General features: G+C 51.6%; 3 protein-coding genes across 4 annotated transcripts; 1 reads left to right on the top strand and 2 right to left on the bottom strand.

The window, feature by feature from the left end:
* The first annotated feature begins 771 nt into the window (after positions 1-771).
* Positions 772-8,993, top strand: LOC308131593 (lysosome-associated membrane glycoprotein 1-like). The gene is made up of 6 exons (XM_080498374.1): positions 772-1,106; positions 2,895-3,091; positions 3,404-3,532; positions 4,455-4,521; positions 5,797-5,964; positions 6,355-8,993. Exons 1-6 carry the CDS (start codon positions 1,046-1,048, stop codon positions 6,492-6,494), a joined length of 762 nt encoding a protein of 253 aa, XP_080354500.1. The 5' UTR covers positions 772-1,045; the 3' UTR covers positions 6,495-8,993.
* A 656-nt stretch (positions 8,994-9,649) lies between these two features.
* On the bottom strand, positions 9,650-19,103 carry LOC308131070 (growth hormone-regulated TBC protein 1-A-like). Its single transcript, XM_080497664.1, has 11 exons — positions 18,974-19,103; positions 18,467-18,883; positions 18,295-18,338; positions 17,168-17,242; positions 16,562-16,707; positions 14,592-14,750; positions 13,857-13,981; positions 13,426-13,522; positions 12,489-12,661; positions 12,231-12,416; positions 9,650-10,065 (listed from the first exon to the last, which is right to left on the bottom strand). Exons 4-11 carry the CDS (start codon positions 17,227-17,229, stop codon positions 9,967-9,969), a joined length of 1,047 nt encoding a protein of 348 aa, XP_080353790.1. The 5' UTR covers positions 17,230-17,242; positions 18,295-18,338; positions 18,467-18,883; positions 18,974-19,103; the 3' UTR covers positions 9,650-9,966.
* On the bottom strand, positions 18,909-25,244 carry dcun1d2a (DCN1, defective in cullin neddylation 1, domain containing 2a). Of its 2 annotated transcripts, XM_080497667.1 has the most exons (7): positions 25,194-25,244; positions 23,106-23,322; positions 22,839-23,007; positions 22,444-22,574; positions 22,172-22,254; positions 20,124-20,220; positions 18,909-20,059 (listed from the first exon to the last, which is right to left on the bottom strand). In XM_080497667.1, the coding sequence occupies exons 1-7, from the start codon at positions 25,194-25,196 to the stop codon at positions 19,980-19,982; spliced, it is 780 nt and encodes a 259-aa protein (XP_080353793.1). In that variant the 5' UTR covers positions 25,197-25,244; the 3' UTR covers positions 18,909-19,979. The 2 variants fall into 2 exon arrangements, with proteins under 2 accessions (XP_080353793.1, XP_080353792.1); XM_080497666.1 differs by lacking the exon at positions 25,194-25,244 and having other exon boundaries at positions 23,106-23,611.
* Positions 25,245-25,580: the final 336 nt, after the last annotated feature.

Raw genomic sequence — 25,580 nt, 5'->3', positions numbered from 1 at the left:
AACGTTCCACTTCAGCTGACACACCTCTGACTGGAGATGGAGGACATGGAGACGTTGGACACCAGGGAAGTGGTGAAGGTACGGCTGGCCAACCAGCTGCTGAAGATGGACCAGGATGTCTCAGAGCCTGAATGCCACCGCGCCCCTCCACCCACCAGCTAATAGCAAAATATCAGTCTCGTTAGGAAAGGGTCTATTTAAGTTAGTTAATATTTCTGTGTAAAAAAACCCAATCTTAAATCAAAGGCAGGGTGTGAGAGCCGAATACAGACTGCTACAAACCAGCGAATGTCAACAATAAATATACAACACCAGGAATCGTACTATGTACTGTGTGATAAGTGTGTGATAAGTGTGTGATAAGTGTGTATGGATGTGTGGTCTCTGTTTGCCCGGAAACAGACTGGATCCTGTCCAACATGAACCCGACACTCACACGTCGTTGGCTGGGATCCATTGAGAGATGATAGAAGGAGGGAAGGTTGCACAGGAAGAATCTGCAAACTGTTCAGAGAAAGATGTGAATCAAACACTTGAAGTGATCTAGGATCAGTCTCCTCCTGAGAAAGCAGTTTAACAAGAGCACTGAAGGCTCCACAACGCTGCATCAGGCTGTAGCGCCTCAAACAACCTTTGATTTTGCATTAAAACCACCAGAAGTGGCTCAAATCACTTTTTTTGTAATCTTTCATGAGAGCCAAAGAAGCTGTGTGCACCACGTGACCTTCTGGGTGTTTCCTGACAGAGCGCGTCACATGACTGTGACGTCAGAGCTAGCAGTGGTTAAGGCGGAGCGCAGCTCACCTCCAGCTAACAAGTTTAGACTCGTTAGTAAACCTCACCGCGGGGCTTGTTGTCGACGTTAACGCGGCGCCACACACGAAAAGAGTGTTTCTTACCTCCTGCCTGCTGCCCGGCGGCTTTAGCGGCGCCTCGTTAGCTCAAGCTCTGCTAGCTCTGCTAGCTCTGCTAACGAGCGTGTCGCCGCGGTGTTTGCTGAGATTCGTCCCAGAAAACAACAACAACAAGGAAACGGGACACAAACATGGCTCAGGTCGCCTCTGCCCGGCCGTGGAGCCTGGGAGCGGCGTTACCGCTCATTCTAGGTGAGTGTTTGTCTGGTTTATCTTGTACTAAGGTGCCATGAAGACATGATAAACAAAAGGTCGCAGACATGTATCAAGCAACCGACGTCACTGCAGACCTGCGTCTGTAACAGCAGGTGTTTTTACTGAAGTGGAAGAAACATTTAAACCCATGAAGAAATGTACATGAGCCATTAAACTTCCAACCTGAACGTGTGTGTGTGTGTGTGTGTGTGTGTGTGTGTGTGTGTGTGTGTGTGTGTGTGTGTGTGTGTGTGTGTGTGTGTGTGTGTGTGTGTGTGTGTGTGTGAGACACACACCATTCCTCCATCAAACCAAGGGTTTGTTTTTGTTCATTTTATGGCAGCAACACATGTCAGATGATGGTATTTGGAAAAGTGAGCGGGTCTAATAGAAGTAAAAGTCAATCCACTGTATCATGACTGTATGAAATGAGCAAAGGTTAGCAGAAGTTAACTGCTCTGCTTAAAACTAATTCTAAAGGTGTCATCATGGTTGAGTATGACCGTATGAAGCAGAGGCTCCACCTTGACTCTCCTCCACAGTTGGACTTTTCTTCAAGGTCAGACTAAATATTTTGAGATCCTTCACCTTCAGTCTGTAATGCTGTCAAACATTCTGATAGAACAATAATCCTGGAACGCAGCTCGCTCCTGTTGCCATCATCAGTTTCAAAATGAACATATTTTAGATTAAATCGTGAAAGTCTAACAGTCAACGTCCCTCTGACGTATCTTAAGTTGGATGTTTGCATGAGTGTAGGATTGTGTGTTTTCGGTCTGTGATAAGCTGTGCAGGCTCTACTTTGCTTTTTGTCCATGTCAGCTGGGATTAACCCCTGCAACCCTGGAAGAAGTGTGTTGACCTCTCCTCCCAACACGTTTGGGAAAGCTTTATGCTTGTTGTCCCATCCATCGGCTGGTGATCAGTTATGCAGTTTAACTCAGTTGTGAAGCCCCTGATGGGTGAAGGTTAACTGGACTGGAACCCCGGTTTGACATGAGGCGTGAGGTGACGCTCCACCACTTCAATAGCTTCATACTCTACGTACTCTGCAATATGAAATCACTCGTTACTTTGAAAACATGGGTCCAGTAATTCGCTTGGCAGGCAATGTCCCTGGTTCCTCCATGTCCTGGCTGGACCTGGACTCTGTCCTCTCAGTGTTCCTGAAGTCCTGCTGTCCTGCAGACTGAAGTAGTTTTCACAATCTCAAAGGTTCATGACCATCAGGGCCTGGGAAACACAAGGCTCTGCCCACAAGCTCACCTTCCGCCTCCCAACACTCCTGAGGAAGGTCCTACTGAGCCTCCACCTGCACGTCACTGCTTTTGATGACGTCATGCTTAGTTTTTATGATGACGTCATGTTTAGTTTTTCTCGTGTGCACCGTCACTGTTTATGATGACGTCATGTTTAGTTTTTATGATACGTCATGTTTAGTTTTTCTCATGTGCACCGTCACTGTTTATGATGACGTCATGTTTAGTTTTTCTCATGTGCACCGTCACTGTTTATGATGACGTCATGTTTAGTTTTTATGATGACGTCATGTTTAGTTTTTCTCATGTGCACCGTCACTGTTTATGATGACGTCATGTTTAGTTTTTATGATACGTCATGTTTAGTTTTTCTCATGTGCACCGTCACTGTTTATGATGACGTCATGTTTAGTTTTTATGATGCGTCATGTTTAGTTTTTCTCATGTGCACCGTCACGCCACACACTTCTGTATCGGGGCACATCAAGCACATGGTCTGTTTGACCAGGAAGTGAATGTTTTGCAGCTGCTGCTCTCCACCAGGGCTTTGCGGCCGTGGCTCCGCCCACTGTGGCTCCTCCCACGCCGGCCCCGCCCACGCCGGCCCCGCCCAGAGGCCCCGGCAGACCAGAGCGGGGCCAGTACCAGGTGCTGGGCAGCAACGGCACGGTGTGTCTGCTGGCCTCCATGGGCCTCCAGCTCAACATCTCCTCCCAGGACCAGGTGGGTGGAGTCCAGGCTGCTGCAGAAGCTCAGGCCTTCAGGGGTTAAAGTGTCTCCTCTGCAGGCCTTCAGGGGTTAAAGTGTCTCCTCTGCAGGCCTTCAGGGGTTAAAGTGTCTCCTCTGCAGGCCTTCGGGGGTTAAATTGTCTCCTCTGCAGGCCTTCGGGGGTTAAAGTGTCTCCTCTGCAGGCCTTCAGGGGTTAAAGTGTCTCCTCTGCAGGCCTTCAGGGGTTAAAGTGTCTCCTCTGCAGGCCTTCGGGGGTTAAAGTGTCTCCTCTGCAGGCCTTCAGGGGTTAAAGTGTCTCCTCTGCAGGTGGTGCAGGACGTCCTCAACATCAAGCCCAACCTCACCAAAGCCTCGGGGTCATGTGACCTGGACCGCGCCGTCCTGCAGCTCATCTCAGACGCTGACAGGACCTCCCTGTCCCTGGTCTTCATCCTGGTGAGTGGCTGCTGCACCGTCACTCCTCCTCCGTCACTCCTCCTCCATCTCTCCACCTCCATCACGCCATCCCTCCATCACTCAGTCCCTCCGTCTCTCCACCTCCATCACTCCGTCACTCCTCCTCCGTCTCTCCACCTCTCCACCTCCATCACTCCGTCTCTCCACCTCTGTCTCTCCACCTCTGTCTCTCCACCTCCATCACTCCGTCCCTCCACCTCCATCTCTCCACCTCCATCACTCCGTCTCGCCACCTCCGTCCTCATCACTCCTCTGTCCTCCATCACTCCGTCCCTCCACCTCCATCTCTCCACCTCCATCTCTCCACCTCCATCACTCCGTCTCGCCTCCTCCGTCCTCCATCACTCCGTCCCTCCACCTCCGTCTCGCCACCTCCGTCCTCCATCACTCCGTCTCGCCACCTCCATCACTCCGTCTCGCCACCTCTGTCCTCCATCACTCCTCTGTCCTCCATCACTCCGTCCCTCCACCTCAATCTCTCCACCTCCATCACTCCGTCTCGCCACCTCTGTCCTCCATCACTCCGTCCCTCCATCTCTCCACCTCCATCACTCCGTCTCGCCACCTCGTCCTCCATCACTCCTCTGTCCTCCATCACTCCACCTCCGTCCTCCATCACTCCTCCGTCCTCCATCACTCCTCCGTCCTCCATCACTCCTCTGTCCTCCATCACTCCACCTCCGTCCTCGTCACTCCACCTCCGTCCTCCGTCCCTCCACCTCCGTCTCCACCTTCCTCCTCCGTCTCGCCACCTCCGTCTCTCCACCTTCCTCCTCCGTCTCTCCACCTTCCCTGGTGGGAGGTTTTATTTGCTGGTGCTTCACGTGCCGGCCACCAGAGGGCGACTGCAGCCTGAAGTGAGCCTGGTGTTGATCTGGAGTGACTCTGGTTTGGTCTCCAGAACACCACGTCCAGGAAGTTCCACCTGGGCGAGGCGTCTGTGACGGCGGCGCTGCCAGACGTGAAAGGTGAGGAGACAAAGTCGTCCCGCAGTGTCACACAGTGTCTGTGTCCCCCCCCCCCCCCCCCCCCCCCGATTGAAACAACCGCAGACGACGAAGTGGTACAGAGGTTTTACTTTCTTTACTTGATTAGGAGTCCAAATACTACAGAGAAAAATCAAAGTGCAGATTCAGCTTTTCTTCTTGTCAGACAGTGTCTCTGCTGGTTGTTTTGATTCAGACTAGAACTATAGTAGGAATGCATCTACATTGAATACCATGATTATAGATCTGTTTGTCACTGTGGAGTTTTTAATAGGAGGAGGAGCTTCAAACTATTCCAGAACGTAGTTAGAAATCAAACGATGCCATGAGCACAATTTAAAATCTTTTAAGTGTCATGTCAAACAAAGTCAAACAATTTTAAGCCACAAATACATAATTAGTCATTCTTTCCGAGCTGTTTTGGACGACTCTTTACAAAGTTGTCTTCAAATGCAGATTGTCTTTCATTGAAAAGACCGAAGGTTCAGGTCCAGTGTGAGGACGAGGCCTGGTGCTGGTTCTGATCCTGCAGCGTCATGTCTGACGTAGCAGCTCTGGAGCTCCTCCTCCTCTCCTCCTGGTTCTCCTTTGATCAAGAGGACCGCTCTTTGATGTTGTAGTTGAGCGTAATCACTTCACTTGGTTCCAGCTTTTGATCCCGGCTGCTTCCAGGTAACGCCGCGTGTCGCAGACCGCAAAGCATGATGGGATTGATCTACTGAAATTAATCAGGTTCCATATAAACTGGCACAATAGCCTTTAATTTTTTAATTCATGTAAACGACCCTCTCTGGTCCTTTAATCGAAACTGGTTGACAACAAGTGAGCGCCTAAATGCAGCTGATGTTGTGGAGATTTAAAAAGTCACAAATCAGCTCGAAAGTAGAGTTTTGTGCGCAAAAAAACCCAACTCAGAAAAGGTAAAGTACAGATATGTGAAGTCTAAAGCTTTTCATTTTGCACATCTCACTTTCTTACTAATATTTTTGCACCGCTCTGTTTTATTTTATTTTATTAAATTTTTTGTGTGTATACTTACTTATTTATGCATGTCGGCTCCGGGGTAGACGCAAAATAAGAATTTCATTCACTGAAGCCTGCTTTTACTGGCAGTATGACAATAAAACACCTTGAACCTAAAGTAATTGTAGTGTCTGAATTCCTAGTAGTTGTGAAGTTCCACACGTTCCAACGTTCCCCACTGAGGGTTCCTGCCATGTTTCATGAACGGTCCCTGGTTGTGGTCTCGTCCCGCAGAGCCCTTCTGGGCCCAGAACCTCAGTCTGGACTACCTGCGGGGACACCTGGGCTTCTCCTACCTGTGCCGGCAGGAACAGAGTTTGATGGTGGCGTCCAATTTGTCCATCAACGTCTTCCAGGTGCAGGTCCAGCCCTTCGGCGTGGTGGGAGATCAGTTTGGAGCAGGTAAAGTCCTCCAGCGGCGTCACAACCCGTCTCAACGCCTCTGGCCCCTGACCTCTGTCCCCTATCCCCTGGCCTCTGTCCCCTGACCTCTGCCCCCTATCCTCTGTCCCCGGACCTCTGACCCCTATCCCCAGTCCCCTGACCTGTGTCCCCTGCCCTCTGGCCCCTATCCGCTGACCTCTGTCCCCTATCCCCTGCCCTCTGTCCTCTGTCCCCTGCCCTCTGGCCCCTATCCGCTGACCTCTGTCCCCTATCCCCTGCCCTCTGTCCTCTGTCCCCTGCCCTCTGGCCCCTATCCGCTGACCTCTGTCCCCTATCCCTTAACCTCTGTCCCCTGCCCTCTGGCCCCTATCCCCTATCCGCTGACCTCTGTCCCCTGTCCCCCCCCAGCCGAGGAGTGTCAGCTGGACCAGGACGACATGCTGGTCCCCATCATCGTGGGAGGGGCCCTGGCCGGCCTCGTCCTCGTCGTCCTCCTGGCGTACCTCATCGGCAGGAGGAGGAGCCACGCCGGCTACCAGACCATCTGAGCCCCCTGGAGGCCGGGCCACGCCATCACACCCTCCGTACTAACCCTGTGTGTGTGTGTGTGTGTGTGTGTGTGTGTGTGTGTGTGTGTGTGTGTGTGTGTGTGTGTGTGTGTGTGTGTGTGTGTGTGTGTGTGTGTGTCACACGTTGCTTTCTACTATTTATGATTTGTGAGGGATTTGAACTTGTTGCTGTTGAAGCTTTTCTTCTGGTGGTTTCTCTCAAAGGTTCATTGCTACAAAGGGAATTTCTCTGCCAGTTTCTGCACATAAACCAACTTACAGTGGACACATTTCTCTTTCTGTGTGTGTGTGTGTGCGTGTGTGGACTTTAAGGAGCATTCTGAAGAAAATGTTCAGTTTTGCAGGAGATAAAAGGTCAATCGGTTTCTTTAGGGAACTTTTGAGAAAATGGTGAGTCTGATTTTCCATCTTCTCTGTTTTATCTTGGGAATTGGAGAGAATAAGTTTGTTACTGGACTCCAAGAACATGAGATGCAGTGTCAAAGATTTGTGTGGAACAACCACCAGTTAACTTTGTCTTAATAACACTTTAACCAGTTCCTCACTGGTCGTCACCTCCAGTCAGTAGTAACCAGTTGTGGTCAGTAGAGCATTAAGGGGTACCGTGGACTCTTTGAGCCTCACGTCACTGTGTTTGACTGAAGGAGGGATTTAGTTCCAATTGATGAATGGGGTGAAACTTTAAAGCATTAAAGGTACGATGGTGGTTCAATAATCTTCATCTTTTCATGTAACTGCACAACAACCAAGTGAAGTTTGCACCGTGGGCTGGAGGCAGCAGCTCTGACTGGCCACCAGGGGGCGTCGTGTGTCAGTGGGAAAAAAAGTTGAAGTGTTGAGACAAGGTGCTGTGTACTGATGATGATGATGATGATGATGATGTAAAAAAGGCCAGAATGCAGTTGGTCAGTGTTGAGTGCCTTCCGGCGTCACGTCAGGATTCCAGTGAAGTCTGGTCACGACCGTCTGTGTGTTGTTTGTTTTCTCCCTCATCGTACCGACAGTGATTTACTACAATGTTTGAACGGTTTGTTTGTTTTTTGTAACAAAGGTCAATAAAAGGGAAAGAACAACTCTGGGACTCGTCTGTTTGGCCGTCGTCCCAGCACTCAACCACTTCCTGGTTCGTTTTATTGGCCTCAAGCGAAAAGGTTCATTATTGAACTTGGTGAAATCCAAACCTGGAGCGACGCTCACAGGTTCATGTTTTACAATAATTAAGTTCCTGTCGTGACGGATTCTAACTCTGAAAGTACCGACACGTTATTGTGCAAAACAACATTCAACCATGTCGCGCCGCATTTTGTCATAATGGTGTAACAAGTACTATTTTCAACTCTATGTAATGACGCGGCATTTTATAATAATCTGCAATTTGCAATAAAATGTTGCCACATTTTGTAATAACGCGTTGCATAATACAGCGGTCATTACAAAATGTGGGTGTTCCACTTTCTTTTTTGAGGAAATGTAATCATTTGGTGCATTGTGTACTACATTCTGCCTTTTATCTGTAGACGTGGTTCTACGTTTAATAATGACGACTTGCCTTTCTGTGGCTCATGTCCTGAAGAGCTGAATGTAACAAGTACATTTCTCCATTGTGAGATCAATAAAGGCTGATCTCATCTCATCTCATCTCATGTCCTGCCAACACGGCAATGCTACAATGTAGGGATTGAATTAAAATATTAAAATCACCTGCCGTTCTGACTGGTGATTTTTAAAGCTACAGGCCAACCAGTATTTCCAGCAGCAGGTGAAACCAGATTGTACCACTGAGTGCATTTAATCATTTAACCTGCATGTTGTAATAACTGTTTCAATATGTAGTTATTACAAAATGTGGCAAACTTTTTAGAAAATGCATTCAAGAATAGTTTTACAAAATGCAGCCGAATATTATAAAATTGGGTGTTACTGCATAATAAGTTGAACATTTTTCCATTTTGCACCATTATTACATAATGTGGCTCTACAACCTTGTTCACAGCAGACAAATTGCAATAAAATAAGTATAAGAGATCAAACCACCTCAGGTTGAAGACACCAGTTCTGGTTTACAAGGGTATTTATAAAATCAGCCAATCGTGAAACGGTGAAAGCTAAAGATCAACCTTGAAGTGACGGAGGCCAACAGGAGCCGTCGTGTTGCTCCGTCACAAAGCCAGTCGCTTCATTCCCACATCCTGCAAGAGACTTCAAACATGAAGGTTGTATTTCTAGCAGCAGAGTTGGAGGAGGAAAGTCCACATGTGGTTCTTCTGTCCCTGATGTGAAGCTTCAGGACCGTCCCGATTCCTCCAGGACCTTCAGGACCGTCCCGATTCCTCCAGGAGCTTCAGGACCGCACCGATTCCTCCAGGAGCTTCAGGACCGTCCCGATTCCTCCAGGACCGTCCCGATTCCTCCAGGACCATCCCGATTCCTCCAGGAGCTTCAGGACCGTCCCGATTCCTCCAGGAGCTTCAGGACCGTCCCGATTCCTCCAGGAGCTTCAGGACCGTACCGATTCCTCCAGGAGCTTCAGGACCGTCCCGATTCCTCCAGGAGCTTCAAGACCGTCCCGATTCCTCCAGGACGGTCCCGATTCCTCCAGGAGCTTCAGGACCGTCCCGATTCCTCCGGGAGCTTCAGGACGGTCCCGATTCCTCCAGGACGGTCCCGATTCCTCCAGGAGCTTCAGGACCGTCCCGATTCCTCCAGGAGCTTCAGGACGGTCCCGATTCCTCCAGGACCGTCCCGATTCCTCCAGGAGCTTCAGGACGGTCCCGATTCCTCCAGGACCATCCCGATTCCTCCAGGAGCTTCAGGACCGTCCCGATTCCTCCAGGAGCTTCAAGACCGTCCCGATTCCTCCAGGACGGTCCCGATTCCTCCGGGAGCTTCAGGACGGTCCCGATTCCTCCGGGAGCTTCAGGACCGTCCCGATTCCTCCGGGAGCTTCAGGACCGTCCCGATTCCTCCGGGAGCTTCAGGACCGTCCCGATTCCTCCAGGACCGTCCCGATTCCTCCAGGAGCTTCAGAACCGTCCCGATTCCTCCAGGACCATCCCGATTCCTCCAGGAGCTTCAGGACCTTCCCGATTCCTCCAGGAGCTTCAGGACCGTCCCGATTCCTCCAGGAGCTTCAGGACCGTCCCGATTCCTCCAGGAGCTTCAGGACCGTCCCGATTCCTCCAGGAGCTTCAAGACCGTCCCGATTCCTCCAGGACGGTCCAGATTCCTCCGGGAGCTTCAGGACGGTCCCGATTCCTCCGGGAGCTTCAGGACCGTCCCGATTCCTCCGGGAGCTTCAGGACCGTCCCGATTCCTCCGGGAGCTTCAGGACCGTCCCGATTCCTCCAGGACCGTCCCGATTCCTCCAGGAGCTTCAGAACCGTCCCGATTCCTCCAGGACCATCCCGATTCCTCCAGGAGCATCAGGACCGTCCCGATTCCTCCAGGAGCTTCAGGACCGTCCCGATTCCTCCAGGAGCTGCCGTCTGCACTTCTCCCTCAGTCTGCCGATCGTCGTCATTGACAGGCTGCCAGGTTCCGTGAAGATCTTCTGGGATTGAAAGACAAACATGTTAAAGAGGTTTACTCTCCTCGCCCTGGTTGGTCAGGTTTACTCTCCTCGCCCTGGTTGGTCAGGTTTCTTCTCCTCGCCCTGGTTGGTCAGGTTTCTTGTCCTCGCCCTGGTTGGTCAGGTTTCTTCTCCTCGCCCTGGTTGGTTAGGTTTCTTCTCCTCGCCCTGGTTGGTCAGGTTTCTTCTCCTCGCCCTGGTTGGTCAGGTTTCTTGTCCTCGCCCTGGTTGGTCAGGTTTATTCTAGTCGCCCTGGTTGGTCAGGTTTACTCTTCTCGCCCTGGTTGGTCAGGTTTCTTGTCCTCGCCCTGGTTGGTCAGGTATACTCTCCTCGCCCTAGTTGGTCAGGTTTACTCTCCTCACCCTGGTTGGTCAGGTTTACTCTCCTCGCCCTGGTTGATCAGGTTTCTTCTCCTCGCCCTGGTTGGTCAGGTTTACTCTCCTCGCCCTGGTTGGTCAGGTTTACTCTCCTCGCCCTGGTTGGTCAGGTTTACTCTCCTCCTCGCCCTGGTTGGTCAGGTTTCTTCTCCTCGCCCTGGTTGGTCAGGTTTCTTCTCCTCGCCCTGGTTGGTCAGGTTTACTCTCCTCGCCCTGGTTGGTCAGGTTTCTTCTCCTCGCCCTGGTCGGTCAGGTTTACTCTCCTCGCCCTGGTTGGTCAGGTTTACTCTCCTCGCCCTGGTCGGTCAGGTTTCTTGTCCTCGCCCTGGTTGGTCAGGTTTCTTCTCCTCGTCCTGGTTGGTCAGGTTTCTTCTCCTCGCCCTGGTTGGTCAGGTTTCTTCTCCTCGCCCTGGTTGGTCAGGTTTACTCTCCTCGCCCTGGTTGGTCAGGTTTCTTCTCCTCGCCCTGGTTGGTCAGGTTTACTCTCCTCGCCCTGGTCGGTCAGGTTTACTCTCCTCGCCCTGGTCGGTCAGGTTTCTTCTCCTCGCCCTGGTTGGTCAGGTTTACTCTCCTCGCCCTGGTCGGTCAGGTTTCTTGTCCTCGCCCTGGTTGGTCAGGTTTACTCTCCTCGCCCTGGTTGGTCAGGTTTCTTGTCCTCGCCCTGGTTGGTCAGGTTTCTTGTCCTCGCCCTGGTTGGTCAGGTTTCTTCTCCTCGCCCTGGTTGGTCAGGTTTCTTCTCCTCGCCCTGGTCGGTCAGGTTTCTTCTCCTCGCCCTGGTCGGTCAGGTTTCTTGTCCTCGCCCTGGTCGGTCAGGTTTCTTGTCCTCGCCCTGGTCGGTCAGGTTTCTTGTCCTCGCCCTGGTCGGTCAGGTTTCTTGTCCTCGCCCTGGTCGGTCAGGTTTCTTGTCCTCGCCCTGGTTGGTCAGGTTTACTCTCCTCGCCCTGGTTGGTCAGGTTTCTTGTCCTCGCCCTGGTTGATCAGGTTTATTCTAGTCGCCCTGGTCGGTCAGGTTTCTTCTCCTCGCCCTGGTTGGTCAGGTTTACTCTCCTCGCCCTGGTCGGTCAGGTTTCTTGTCCTCGCCCTGGTTGGTCAGGTTTACTCTCCTCGCCCTGGTCGGTCAGGTTTCTTGTCCTCGCCCTGGTTGGTCAGGTTTACTCTCCTCGCCCTGGTTGGTCAGGTTTCTTCTCCTCGCCCTGGTTGGTCAGGTTTCTTCTCCTCGCCCTGGTCGGTCAGGTTTCTTGTCCTCGCCCTGGTCGGTCAGGTTTCTTGTCCTCGCCCTGGTCGGTCAGGTTTCTTCTCCTCGCCCTGGTCGGTCAGGTTTCTTGTCCTCGCCCTGGTCGGTCAGGTTTCTTCTCCTCGCCCTGGTCGGTCAGGTTTCTTCTCCTCGCCCTGGTCGGTCAGGTTTACTCTCCTCGCCCTGGTTGGTCAGGTTTAGTCTCCTCGCCCTGGTCGGTCAGGTTTCTTGTCCTCGCCCTGGTTGGTCAGGTTTACTCTCCTCGCCCTGGTCGGTCAGGTTTCTTGTCCTCGCCCTGGTTGGTCAGGTTTCTTGTCCTCGCCCTGGTCGGTCAGGTTTCTTGTCCTCGCCCTGGTCGGTCAGGTTTCTTGTCCTCGCCCTGGTCGGTCAGGTTTCTTGTCCTCGCCCTGGTTGGTCAGGTTTACTCTCCTCGCCCTGGTTGGTCAGATTTCTTGTCCTCGCCCTGGTCGGTCAGGTTTCTTGTCCTCGCCCTGGTTGGTCAGGTTTATCCTGGTTGACGCCCCTCTGGTCTGACCTGCATGAAGGAGTGTACGTCCAGGGTGAATCCTCCACAGGTGATCTGCTTGAAGACCTGGCAGACCTCAGGAAGCGACCGCGCCCTGAGGATCTCCGCCTGGTGGTGGGCGACCAGGGTCAGGGCGACTCTGAAGAGCACCTTGGATCCCTCGTAGAACAGACAGTCCCAGACCCGCAGCACCGTCTGCCGGACCAGAGAAAACAGTGACCAACCCGAGCTTTACTCTGAAGGGCTTCCTGTCCGGCCCGTCCTCACCTCTATCGGCAGCACGTCGATGTAGAGGCAGATGAACCAGCGGGACGCCACCAAGGTCCACATGCCGGGGTACTGGGCCATGAGCTGGCCCACTGCCGGGGCCTTGACCTTCACCAGCTCTCCAAGGACGTCCTGGTCCGTCTTCAGGCCCACCATGGCTGGAGAGTAGTAATCTACAACAATAATGGCATCCACCAAAATAAGAGAGGCCTGCAGAATTCGGTTCTCGCGGCTCAAACCTGGACAACACAGTTGTACACATTCTGGAAAATCCCACTAATGTGCATTTTCATGCAGATGAAAAACACCTTTTTATTTTGGCAGCGCTTTTAGAAGGATGGTTATTTATCCTCCATTTCTCTCAATTGACTTCCTGCCTTGAACTGCCGTCTCGTGAAACTCATTTAAACTATACAATTTTAGACTTTGGGAGACTTTCCTGCTTTTATTGGACTTTCCTTTGTTACGGTATATATTTTTGTGTTCTATTACTTCAACATGTTTTTTTCACAGGAGATTTGAACCCTGTTAGTTTTAGTTTCAGTCCTCCACCTCAACCTGCAGCAAGTCCTGTCAGGTTGTAGATTAACTTTCTACCTGCTGCCTCCACCGTGGGAAGAAAAGCCCAGCGCAGGTCTAATAGAGAAATAATGTGCAGGGTTCACAGCTCAGTCGTCCTCCACCTTCCAGCCTTGGAGGACATGCAAACGTCACAGGTTGTCATTTCCCTACATTCAAATGAGGACTTTTATATTCTTCTGTGGTCTGCCATGTCCTCCTTCTTTTAAAGGGTTTCTTCCTTCATTACTGCAGCCACTGGTAAAGAAACTGGAAAGAAACTAAATGTTGCTCATGTAGAAGCAGTGGAGTTGTTTGCGACAGAGAAAAATCACAAAGTGGCACAACTGACGACTTTTAAATGATATGAAGAAAGTACCGGGGAGTATTCTGCCCAGCAGGGCGTCCAGAAGCCAAAACGACTTCTCCTCATCTTTAGTGATGATGATGAGGTATCCTGCAATGAAGTTCATGCCCTGGAAAACATGGAATATCCTGGATCGTCACATGTCAAAACTCCTAATAGCATTTCGACAGTAGCAACACATTTCACAGGTGGAATGATCAACACTGACCTGAATGATTGTCTGAAGGGAACAAACATCAAACCTCCATTTTTAATAAACACAGCGTTTGCAAACAACGGTGGATATTGTTCATAAAGTTAGAATGCAACATGTGGGAAGATCCTGAGCGTGTATTTGAAAGTATAAACATGTAGCCAGTCTGGATTTGTATGTAAATCGACATTACGTGAGAAAGGAATCGACTCTTTCATCGACCGCAGCTTTTCCTGTTTGTGTTTGTCACCTGGCAGTAGCCCACTGCGGGGTTATGGTGGCCGTAGGCCAGCAGCACGTTGTACAGCGCCCTCTGCAGGCTGGGCTCAGCGCTGCGCCGGAACAGGATGTTGTCAGGAAACGTCCGATGCATATCTGACCAGACCAGACTGTTAGCAGCACAACATGGCTGGAGGAGGGGGGGGGGGGGGGGGGTGGAGGGGGAGGTAGAGGTAGAGGAGGAGGTGGAGGTGGAGGTGGAGGTGGAGGTAGAGGAGGAGGTGGAGGTGGAGGGGGGTGAAGGTAGAGGGGGGTGGAGGTAGAGGTAGAGGAGGAGGTGGAGGAAGAGGTGGAGGGGGGTGGAGGAGGAGGTGGAGGGGGAGGTGGAGGTGGAGGAGGAGGTGGAGGGGGAGGTAGAGGAGGAGGGGGAAGTGGAGGTGGAGGGGGGTGGAGGTGGTGGAGGTAGAGGAAGAGGAGGAGGTGGAGGTGGAGGGGGGTGGAGGAGGAGGTGGAGGGGGAGGTGGAGGTGGAGGAGGAGGTGGAGGGGGAGGTAGAGGAGGAGGTGGAGGAGGAGGTGGAGGGGGGGGAGGTGGAGGTAGAGGTAGAGGGGGGTGGAGGTGGAGGTGGAGGAAGAGGTGGAGGTGGAGGAGGAGGTTGTGGAGGTGGAGGTAGAGGTAGAGGGGGGTGGAGGTGGAGGTGGAGGAGGAGGAGGAGGAGGAGGTAGAGGCAGAGGTGTAGCGCTCCAGTAGGAGGCGTTCGGTTGCACCTGTATGTATGGTTTCCTGCAGCTTGGCGTCATGCTGCACGGACAGCAGGGTCTGGTAGTAACCTGGTTTCCCCTCCAGATGTTCCTGTGCTCCGCTGGCTGCCAGCCAGATGTGGGCCCGGTGCTCGTTCGGCACGCCTTTCCGGACGTATCTCTTCACTTGGAGGACAGACGGAGTCACATGGGGGGCTTTTCCACCACCAAGAACCAGGTGCAGGTTCAGATCCAGGGCCGGGTTTAGCACCAGTTCCATGTGTTCCCACCGCCAAAGCCCATCAGGGTGTCAAACCCAGATCCTGGAGGGCTGCAGCCCTGCATGTTTTCCACGCCTCCCTGCTTCCACAAAGCTGGTGGCAGTGAGTGGCTGGTCGTCTGGGTCTGTGCTCAACGAGGTGAGGAACCAGCAGGACATTCAGGTGTGTTGAAGCAGGGAGACGTGGAAAACATGCAGGGCTGCGACCCTCCAGGGCCTCAGTTTGACAGTCCTGGTCTAAATCGCCGTTGGGCCCGAGCGGTACCTGACTCATCATCAGCTGGGGGCGGAGTTATCGCCATCGACGAGGCGGAAGAGACACTGTACATTTTGAAATGTACCTCGAACATCGCCAAAGCAAGACGGACGTGAAAAAACAACAATGGAGCAACAAGAAGACATGTTTCCTCGTTCTTTGGTTCAGACGAGACGAGACGGAGCGAACCGGAGCGACCCGGCCGGACGAGATGGAGCGAACCGGCCGGACGAGACGGAGCGACCCGGCCGGACGGGACGGAGCGAACCGGCCGGACGAGACGGAGCGACCCGGCCAGACGGGACGGAGCGACCTGGAGCGACCAGGCCAGACGAGACGGAGCGACCCAGCCAGACGGGACGGAGCGACCCGGCCAGACGGGACGGAGCGACCCGGCCGGACGGGACGGAGCAACCTGGAGCGACCAGGCCAGACGAGACGGAGCGACCCGGCCAGACGGGACGGAGCGAACCGGAGCGACCCGGCCGGACGAGACGGAGCGAACCGGCCGGACGAGACGGAGCAACCTGGAGCGACCAGGCCAGACGAGACGGAGCAAACCGGCCGGACGGGACGGAGCGACCCAGCCAGACGGGACGGAGCGACCCGGCCAGACGGGACGGAGCGAACCGGAGCGACCGGCCGGACGAGACGGAGCGAACCGGCCGGACGAGACGGAGCGAACCGGAGCGACCAGGCCAGACGAGACGGAGCGAACCGGCCAGACGGGACGGAGCGACCCGGCCAGACAGGACGGAGTGAACCGGAGCGACCCGGCCAGACGAGACGGAGCGACCCGGCCAGACGGGACGGAGCGAACCGGAGCGACCCGGCCGGACGAGACGGAGCGAACCGGAGCGACCAGGCCAGACGAGACGGAGCGAACCGGCCAGACGGGACGGAGCGACCCGGCCAGACAGGACGGAGTGAACCGGAGCGACCCGGCCAGACGAGACGGAGCGACCCGGCCAGACGAGACGGAGCGAACCGGAGCGACCCGGCCGGACGAGACGGAGTGACCCGGCCGAACGGGACGGAGCAACCTGGAGCGACCAGGCCAGACGAGACGGAGCGACCTGGCCAGACGGGACGGAGCAACCCGGAGCGACCAGGCCCAGAACCCATGGATCAGGGAATTCCCCGGGACGTGGTTGTGGCGGGGACGTAGGCCTGTCGACCAGATCCTGAACAAATTAAAGAGGAGTGCCACAGAAGTGCTTGGGCCACGTTTGCAGTGACGTACGAGGCTTTGGAGTGACCAAATGATGTGGCCCCACTCGGCTCCCTTGACCACAGAAAAACTAGCAGTTCTTTGGAGGTGAGTGTTGAAGAACTGGCTGTAGCACCGACCCCGAAGTAGCACCTGGTTCTTTTTGGTGGAAAAGCCCCTTCAGAGCATGGAAACCAGAGATCTGGCATGTTGGAGTTCATGTTCTGTGACTTGGGTGTTTTGTTTTGTACCCGTCATGTTCTTCTCCACCAGAGGTTTCTCCTGGAGGAGCTTCGACCATCTGACGGACCTCCTGTTGAGGACGGCCTCGTACTCGTTCATCATCTCCTTATACGACTCGAAATCATGACGTCTCTCAAAACCATAGGGGTCGATCCTGCTGGGACAAATCCACACAATCACACACCTGAACACCGTCACGACCGCTGACCATGCTGCTGCTCCGGCCAACCATCAGGAGCAATTTGGTGTCTTGCTCAAGGACACTTCGGCCCGGCAACCTTCCATTCAAGAGACAACCGTGTTGTCTCTCTGGAGTGCTGAACAGGCCTACAACTCCCTCCACCCAGCAGGTAGGGTTTCTGTAGGAGGGCGATCGAATTACCCCGCTGGATGAATAGTGAGCCTTACCTTACGGCCCGGAGGGACCGGGAGAAAGGAGCAAGTCCAGGTTCAGTTCAGAAAACCTCTTGTGTTTCACCTCACAACCAGCGGGTTGTACAACGTACAGCGTTAAGCACAAGTATAACCAGAAGGAAAGGAAGGTGCTGTGGATGTTAGAAAGTCAGTAGAACATCAAAGCAACATGCCGATAAAGAGCATCAACACAAACCGACCTGCTGCTCTCGTCATAGCACGTCAGAGGCTCCGCAGCCTTGCCTTCACCTTGCCTCTCCATTGTGCGTCATGAGCTGCAGGTAGGGAAGTAAAGCAAGGCTGTAAACAAGCAGCGGAGGAAAGGAAGGTTATTTCATCTTTACCTGTCAGGAGACGACAGGCTGCTGTGAAGGTGAACGACAAAATGATCTACGTTTCAGATGTCTCACCTTACAGTGCTCACCTGGAGGAGGGGCCAATGGGTGTGTGTGTGTGCGTGTGTGCGTGTGTGTGTGTGTGAGAGGGAGAGAGAGAGGGAGAGAGAGAGACAGAGCTTAAGATATTTATACAAAAAACATTTGAATAGGGAAAACTACAATGTTTGCTCTTGCGTGTGAAGCACACACATAAATACAGGTAGTGCAGGTAGCATTAGCATTAGCATTAGTTTCAGTTGTGATGCAGTAAAGAGAAGTCTTACTCTCTTACTCTTATTGTTCACAGTGAACTCCTGTTACAAATACTACGTCCTGATGTTACAGATACTACGTCCTGATGTTACAGATACTGCGTCCAGACGTTAGATACTATGTCCTGATGTTACAGATACTACGTCCTGATGTTACAGATACTACGTCCTGATGTTACAAATACTACGTCCTGATGTTACAAATACTACGTCCTGATGTTACAGATACTACGTCCTGATGTTACAAATACTACGTCCTGATGTTACAAATACTACGTCCTGATGTTACAGATACTGCATCCAGATGTTACAGATACTGTGTCCTGATGTTTCAAATACTACATCCAGATGTTACAAATACTACATCCAGATGTTAGATACTGCGTCCAGATGTTACAAATACTATGTCCAGATGTTACAGATACTATGTCCAGATGTTACAGATACTGCGTCCAGATGTTACAAATACTATGTCCAGATGTTACAAATACTATGTCCAGATGTTACAGATACTGGCAGCAGTTTGAGCCTTTATGGAACCAAGCTGTGATGAAAGGTTTGGTCTTATTAACTGCAGGAGAGGAGAGGAGAGGAGAGGAGAGGAGAGGAGAGGAGAGGAGAGGAGAGGAGAGGAGAGGAGAGACTCAATCAGGAAACAACAGAAAGTTGTTCACTTACTTCACTTGGTCTGCGGTTCCTCCTGGACACATGAGAACCAGCAGCTACCAAACAAAACGGTCCAACTTTAGTTAACGTTAGTGTGTTAACAGTCAACTCACCTCAGATTTTCCCTGTGAATTGATATACATCATTATAGTTGGTGTGCTCTTTTGTTGTATTGTTACTTTACCGTGTTAAATGAAGACGTTTTACAGTGTATGAGAGTTCACACTGCAGTAGTCTGCAGACTGATGACGTCCTGCTCTGGGCACCAGACAGATCTCATCTGTAGCGTCTCTCCAAGCATGAGAAAATACATGTGGAGAATAATGTTTCCATCAATAACTCAGTACACAGGAACCTTTAACAGACCTCCAGCGTGATGAAATTAACGGTTAGTAACTTTTTGTTTGTGTTCAATAAAACACTTCAGCAATCTGCACGGCAAACAATCACATGAAGGATGAAATGTGAGAAATCCCTCATGAAGGACGTTTGCCGGTCGTTTCCCTTGAGAAGGTTCAGTGAATCCGCTCCTCTGCTCCAGTGACAAGCTGTCCTGAAGACGTTCATCCTACTGCTTGATGCTGGATGCAGGATTTATTATCTTACCAAGAAAAGAGCAGCAATGATTATGGAAAAAAACATCATGCTTTATTCACCTTTCTTGAATGAACAATATAGTTGAGCTACTTACAGGATGAATCAACAATATAGGCTCATGATCCTGGGAGACGCTGGACTTCAACGCCACATAAATATCAAACAGACACAAATAGATTTTTAAGGCTTCCTCTTGTCGTCCTGGACTTTCCCACTGTCCTGATGTCTCATCCAGACACGTTCCATGTCGTCCCGCAGGTCGTGTGAATTTCTCCTGAATGCTGCCGTTTAGTGGAGGAGGAGGTCGCGAAGAGAAAAGGTCTTTCTTGAACACTTCAAATGAATTGAATCCGATGAAGGAAAGAAGAGACTGGCGACGTCACTGTGATCTGAGCTCGTCCAGAGGACTGACGCCACGCAGCCATACCGCTCATCCACACCACTGCCTTTACTTTAGAGAGAATTTGTTTGAGCTGCAGCCCAGGAGGCGGGAAACGTATTCGACATGCGTTCTCTGAGCCGCTCACGACTCCAGGACAGACGTCAGCCAACAATTAAACCGACAGCGATCCACGATACCGAGGCGTCCCGTTAGAGGTCTTAGCATGTACGGTACATAAAACAATCATCTGTTTGCATTTAGAAACTGAACATTTTTATATTATTCTTCATATAGTTCTCTTTGTAAACTGTCCCAATAGATACAGTATGTACAGTAAAACCTGCAGCGGTTCTGTGGTGCTGGTGGAACCAGCGTCTCGTCCAGACCTGGGAGACTCAGGAACTTTGCACTTTGTCACTCGGAGCTTCAGGAAAGCGGTCCAGGCCCACAGCTTCCTCCTGTCCAGTCCTGTCAGCGCCGTCCAGGCCCACCCGGGGCTGTAGTGCTCCTCCGGACCGGACCAGAGTCCCAGAGTCCAAACGACGGCCAGAGGACAGCAGATCGTGGAGGGTTCCTCTGGGCTCCCGGGTTCAAGTGTTTCTGTTTTCCCTCTAAAGTCTACAACTTTCTTTTTTTTGTTTTTGTACAAGTCTTTAAAAAACCACCAAACTATGAAGTCACTGTAAAAGAAAGGAGGTTCTGCGGTTCCAGAGGGAGTCTAGAGAGTTTTACGTTTGGATCCTGTAACAATCGGTCGAGCGAATTCCACAAAGTCGTCTATGAGGACGGGCCACGCTCCTGTGGAAGACACGTGGTGAGACAATGCCAGTGAGGACACGTCTTCCTCCGTCCACACACTTACCTTCCTCGTCATAGTTGGACATGTCGTCTGCGATCATGTTTCCAAAGTCCAGCAACAAGTTCCAGGTGTCCTTGGGGATGGATCGTTTATGGTGTTCCTGGGAACCACAACACAGGACGGAGGGTTAGGGTCTACACTTCCTCCTCTTCTGCTCTCTGGACTCATGTTGTATTGAAGAGGTGGAACCAAGGTGTCTGGCTGGACCCTGGACCCTGGACCCGGGGCTGAACTCAGGGCTGAACCCTGGACCCTGAACCCTAGACCCTGAACCCTGAACTCGGGGCTGAACCCTGGACCCTGGACCCTAGACCCTGGACCCTGGACCCGGGGCTGAACCCTGGACCCTGAACCCTGAACCCTGGACCCGGGGCTGAACTCGGGGCTGAACCCTGGACCCTGAACCCGGGGCTGAACCCGGGGCTGAACCCTGAACCCAGGACTGAACCCTGGACCCTGAACCCGGGGCTGAACTCGAGGCTGAACCCGGGGCTGAACCCTGAACCCAGGACTGAACCCTGGACCCTGAACCCTGAACCCGGGACTGAACTCAGGGCTGAACCCTGGACCCTAAACCCTGGACCCTGAACCCTGAACCCTGAACCCGGGGCTGAACTCAGGGCTCAACCCTGAACCCGGGGCTGGAACCGGGACTGAACCCTGAACCCGGGGCTGGACCCTGAACCCAGGACTGAACCCTGAACCCGGGGCTGGACCCGGGGCTGGACCCTGAACCCAGGACTGAACCCTGAACCCGGTGCTTCCCGGCCTTTCCCCCCAGATCCACATTCTGATGAAAACTGGTTTGTGGAGCTTCACAACACGTGAAATACAGTTGTTCTATTGTGTCTTTCCTCTGAGGACCTGGTGGGGCTGAAGACTGGGGGACTGGAGGAGGACTGGGGGACTGGAGGACTGGAGGGGGACTGGAGGACTGGGGGAGGACTGGGGGACTGGAGGAAGACTGGAGGACTAGAGGAGGACTGGGGGACTGGAGGACAGGAGGACTGAAGGACTGGAGGACCCTAACCCTTCCAATCCTAACCCTTCCAATCCTAACCCTTCCAACCCTAACCCTTCCAACCCTAACCCTTCCAACCCTAACCCTTCCTGCTGACTGACTCTACATGTGTGTGTATTGGAGACAGACTGTCCTTTAAATAGCGATTTAGAACGTTGTTTTTTTACAAACAAACGATACTTTTTATGTACATGCTTAAACTTCATAGTTTTACATAAAGGAATTAAATGCAGACTCACCTATTTTCACAACATTAAAACATGTTGTACGCCTTAAAATCCACCAAGCTTCTCAACCCTGGAGGTTAGAAGACGAGCTTCTCTACCAAACGACCCAAACCCTACTCTGGAGGCCCGCCAGCGTTACGAGGTAGACGGACTCAACAATCCCCTGGTAGCTGGCTTCTGTCTTTTTATCATCGTGTGGCTTCTGTCTTTTTATCATCGTGTGGCTTCTGTCTTTTTATCATCATGTGGCTTTTGTCTTTTTATCATCATGTGGCTTTTGTCTTTTTATCGTGTGGCTTCTGTCTTTTTATCATCATGTGGCTTTTGTCTTTTTATCGTGTGGCTTCTGTCTTTTTATCATCGTGTGGCTTTTGTCTTTTTATCATCGTGTGGCTTCTGTCTTTTTATCGTGTGGCTTCTGTCTTTTTATCATGTGGCTTTTGTCTTTTTATCATGTGGCTTTTGTCTTTTTATCATCATGTGGCTTTTGTCTTTTTATCGTGTGGATGAGGAACCCGATAAGAAGTGACCCAATAAGAAGTGACCCAATAAGAAGTGATCCAATAAGAAGTGACCCAATAAGAAGTGACCCCATAAGAAGTGACCCCATAAGAAGTGACCCAATAAGAAGTGACCCAATAAGAAATGACCCAATAAGAAATGACCCAATAAGAAGTGACCCAATAAGAAGTGACCCAATAAGAAATGACCCAATAAGAAATGACCCAATAAGAACGCTGTGAGACGCTCGTGCCTTGTGAACTACGTCTAGTTACTGAACTCTGACTTTATCTTTGACTCACCAAAAGGAATCGATTCCAGAGATCGAGGAACTTGAACCGTCCCGACAGAACCAGGTTCCAGTAGGCTACTGCCATCTCCAGATCTACACACACACACACACACACACACACACACACACACACACACACACACAACACACACACACACACACACACACACACACACACACACACACACACACACACACACACACACACACACACACACAGAGGAGTCCTTCAGTCCAGTGGGTGTCGGTCCATGTCAGTAGTGTCGGTGTGTCTGTGCTCACCCAGGCCCTTCTGTCCAGGGTTTTTGGCGAAGTTAAAAGTAAACTGGTAGAAGTCCTTAAACTTCCCGCTGTCTTTCAGCTCCTGCTCTAATCTTGGCAAAATGGCCTTTAGTTTTTCTGGGCCGTCACATCTATGAAACAAAACAACAATAAGAGACGATTACACAACCACCGAAGCCCCAGCAGTTGCAGCATGATGGTTTTAATGTCAACCAGCTGATTGTGACTCATGAACCTTCCCAGTCAAAACACTTTGAGTCGTTCTACCAAGACACTGAACGCTCAAGCTGTGGGTGGATCTATTTATAGACAGACGTGGCAATAAGACAACGGCCATGCAAAGTGTTTACGACCCAGTTCAAGTTGTTGTCGACACAGTTCAGGTTGAAACTCACCCCACTTCTGTCATCCCGTCCAGGAACTCCTTCTTGGTGAACTCACACTGAGTGGCAGCGCGGAACTTCCAGGCAATCACCAGCACGGTGATACTGGCTGGGTCCAGAGCCAGGTCGTCGCAGAACTGCTGGATCCCGTCGATACCGATTTTATTTTCATCCTGGGGATCTGTCAAGAGGACAACCCCAGTCACCCACCCGTCGTGTAAATAAGCAACCTTCGGCTGGCATATTGTAAACAATTGAAGCTACAGAGCCAAAACTTGCCTTTGTACCGATTGTAGAGTTGCTCCAGCTTTTTCCGGTCTACCGAGGTTTTCATGGATTCCTTACAGTAAAGCTCTGGATTCTGAAAGTAGTTGTCCGTCGCAACTTCTAGTTTCCAGTCATTCTGTGTGAGGCAGTACACGGCCGTCTTCTCCCCGGCCTGCGTGAAGGACATGAACTGCCGTACCTTGTCCCTCTGCGAAGACTTCAGCTTATGCTGTACGAAGACGGGACAGGGGCTGTCAGACACCGGCGGCAGCAGAGTGGGAAGCACAGACAGCAGCAGACAGACGCAGAGCGACACACACACAACCACACACAGCGAAACGCAAACATCCACAGGCATTCAGGCAACGGCGAGGAGAAGAGGCCCGAGCGGGAGGCGCTGAAACACACGCCGACACATATCTGAAGGGTCAGTCAGTCGCTCTTGGACAGAAACAAGGACAGGACAGCTGAGCTGAGACGTGACGGCGGCTCCATGTCCTCCTGACGGCAACAGGACTTCTCTGAAGGGGGACGACGGGGATTCTAGAGCACATGCTGCACCTCCAGGGCCCCTCAGAGAACTGGTCATAGATGTAACATGAGCAGGGCAACGGGATGCCATCGAGGGCCGACAGGCACACTGATACACATACCTGGCAGTATTTTCTTTTTAAATGGAGGGAAACATATTGTGAGGAGACTTACACTACGGTTTTCAACCATAAGCTAAGTCTTATAAGCCTCATTACATTAGACATTCCTTTAATTGTCCCACCATGGGGACATTTAACTCGTTACAGCAGCAAGGGGGCAGTAAATGAATAGAGTAGCAAGAGAGCATAACATGACAATAAATAATGAGAATGTAAAACAACTATAACAGTCAGAAATATATAATCAGACACTGATCATGACATTATTTACATTCTTACAAGAGCTAAAAGTGCAGTGTGTGAATTGTAATAGTATTAAAGAGCATAAATAAGAATATAATGGGGCTGGCTGAGGCTGGGTTGGTGGAGTGGTCGCCTCTCAATCACAAGGTTGCAGGTTTGATTCCCCCTGTCCACTGGTCAAAGTGTCTTTGACACTGAACTCCAATTTGCACACAATCAGTGTGTGATTGTGAACAACAGTGTAAAGTGCTGTACAAGTGAAATTCACTTAATCTTGGAAATATCTATCATTAAAATCCTTGTTTGGAACAGATTACATTTGAAGAAGTGATGATTTCTTTTTCTATTCCAAACTATCAAACTACCAAACAGAAATAGTCCTTTTACAAAAACTATCTGAGTGGGTTTATTGGAGAAAACACACCTCCTCCTCCTCCTCATCTTCTTCCTCCTCCTCGACCTCATCTCTCCTCCTCCTCCACCTCCTCCTCTCTCCTCTACCTCCTCCTCATCTTCCTCCTCCTCCTCTACCTCATCTCTCCTCCTCATCTTCCTCTTCTACCTCCTCCTCCTCCTACTCTACCTCCTCTCTCCTCCTCCTCTTCCCTCTACCTCCTCCTCTTCTTCCTCCCAGCAGTATCTGTGGATCATCATTTCCTGGAACTGGAGACAAACTCTTGAGTTCACGGAGCCTCTAATGACTGATTCCCACCAACACCGACCACGAAGTGACACCGGCTGCCGTGCCCCCCAGTGCCCCCGGTCCCCCCAGTGCCCCCCGGTCCCCCGGTGTTACCGGGTGACCGGTTCACGTTAGTTCGCTCTGACCACAACCAGCTCGTAACTCACAAGCTGCTAATGCTAGCTTAGCCTGAATGAATCCCTCACATTCAGCAGAGAAGAGTTAAAACATCTGTCAGTGCGATTATGGATGCGAGTCCCAGTCCCCCTCTGTGTGTGTGTGTGTGTGTGTTAATGTCAGAGTGTGTGTGTGTGTGTGTGACCTGCTCCAACACGAAGTTACCATTCGTGTAGCTAACTGCTAGCTGCTCTCACAACATCAACTGACCTTCCTGTACAGACAACCTGTCCGACCGTCAGAACGCGGCACAACACGCACTTTAATACCGCGACCAGGCCGCTCCACGACCCCCCGCGTGGCACTGAAGCCGAGCCCGTGTTGGTGTTTATTTTGGTTACCTACCATTTCTACACCCGTTGTTTCACCCGTTCGGGAGCCCGACTGACGCCCGCAGTGCGCATGCGCGGAAGCAGCCCAGGAGCAGATAGGTTACAGGAGAGAGGGGAGGTCTGCAGCTGCTATTCTGAGGGGGGGGGGGGGGGGTGGGGGGGGGGGGTATATTTACATTAGCTCAGATTAGTTTACAGAAATTAATCTTTACACATAGGAAATTCGTGGCCACCAGTGCAGGGAGGATATTTCTGTCATGCCTGTCATCAACAAGGATGAGCGAATTCACATTTTCTTACAATGTTGAAAACATGAGGCAAGTTTTTTACCAGCCAACATCCATTCTGTAGAGACCACATGGTTTATTAGTGGGCAACTTAGCTACCAACTGGGTATAGG

This window comes from Blennius ocellaris (assembly GCF_963422515.1).
Source record: "Blennius ocellaris genome assembly, chromosome: 6".
Lineage (NCBI taxonomy): Eukaryota > Metazoa > Chordata > Actinopteri > Blenniiformes > Blenniidae > Blennius > Blennius ocellaris.
This window is presented reverse-complemented; position numbering and strand designations above follow the sequence as displayed.

Excerpts from the sequence above, each read along its gene's own strand:
- LOC308131593 (XM_080498374.1), top strand. The coding sequence starts at position 1,046 with ATGGCTCAGGTCGCCTCTGCCCGGCCGTGGAGCCTGGGAGCGGCGTTA. Across the intron at positions 3,092-3,403 it reads ACATCTCCTCCCAGGACCAG|GTGGTGCAGGACGTCCTCAA; the intron begins GTGGGTGGAGTC and ends TCTCCTCTGCAG. Across the intron at positions 3,533-4,454 it reads TGTCCCTGGTCTTCATCCTG|AACACCACGTCCAGGAAGTT; the intron begins GTGAGTGGCTGC and ends TTTGGTCTCCAG.
- LOC308131070 (XM_080497664.1), bottom strand. The coding sequence starts at position 17,229 with ATGGAGAGGCAAGGTGAAGGCAAGGCTGCGGAGCCTCTGACGTGCTAT. Across the intron at positions 16,708-17,167 it reads TGCTATGACGAGAGCAGCAG|GATCGACCCCTATGGTTTTG; the intron begins GTCGGTTTGTGT and ends TTGTCCCAGCAG. Across the intron at positions 12,662-13,425 it reads GCTGGGCAGAATACTCCCCG|ATTACTACTCTCCAGCCATG; the intron begins GTACTTTCTTCA and ends TTATTGTTGTAG.
- dcun1d2a (XM_080497666.1), bottom strand. The coding sequence starts at position 23,451 with ATGCCTGTGGATGTTTGCGTTTCGCTGTGTGTGGTTGTGTGTGTGTCG. Across the intron at positions 22,575-22,838 it reads GACGGGATGACAGAAGTGGG|ATGTGACGGCCCAGAAAAAC; the intron begins GTGAGTTTCAAC and ends TTTGTTTCATAG. Across the intron at positions 22,255-22,443 it reads CCCTGGACAGAAGGGCCTGG|ATCTGGAGATGGCAGTAGCC; the intron begins GTGAGCACAGAC and ends GTGTGTGTGTAG.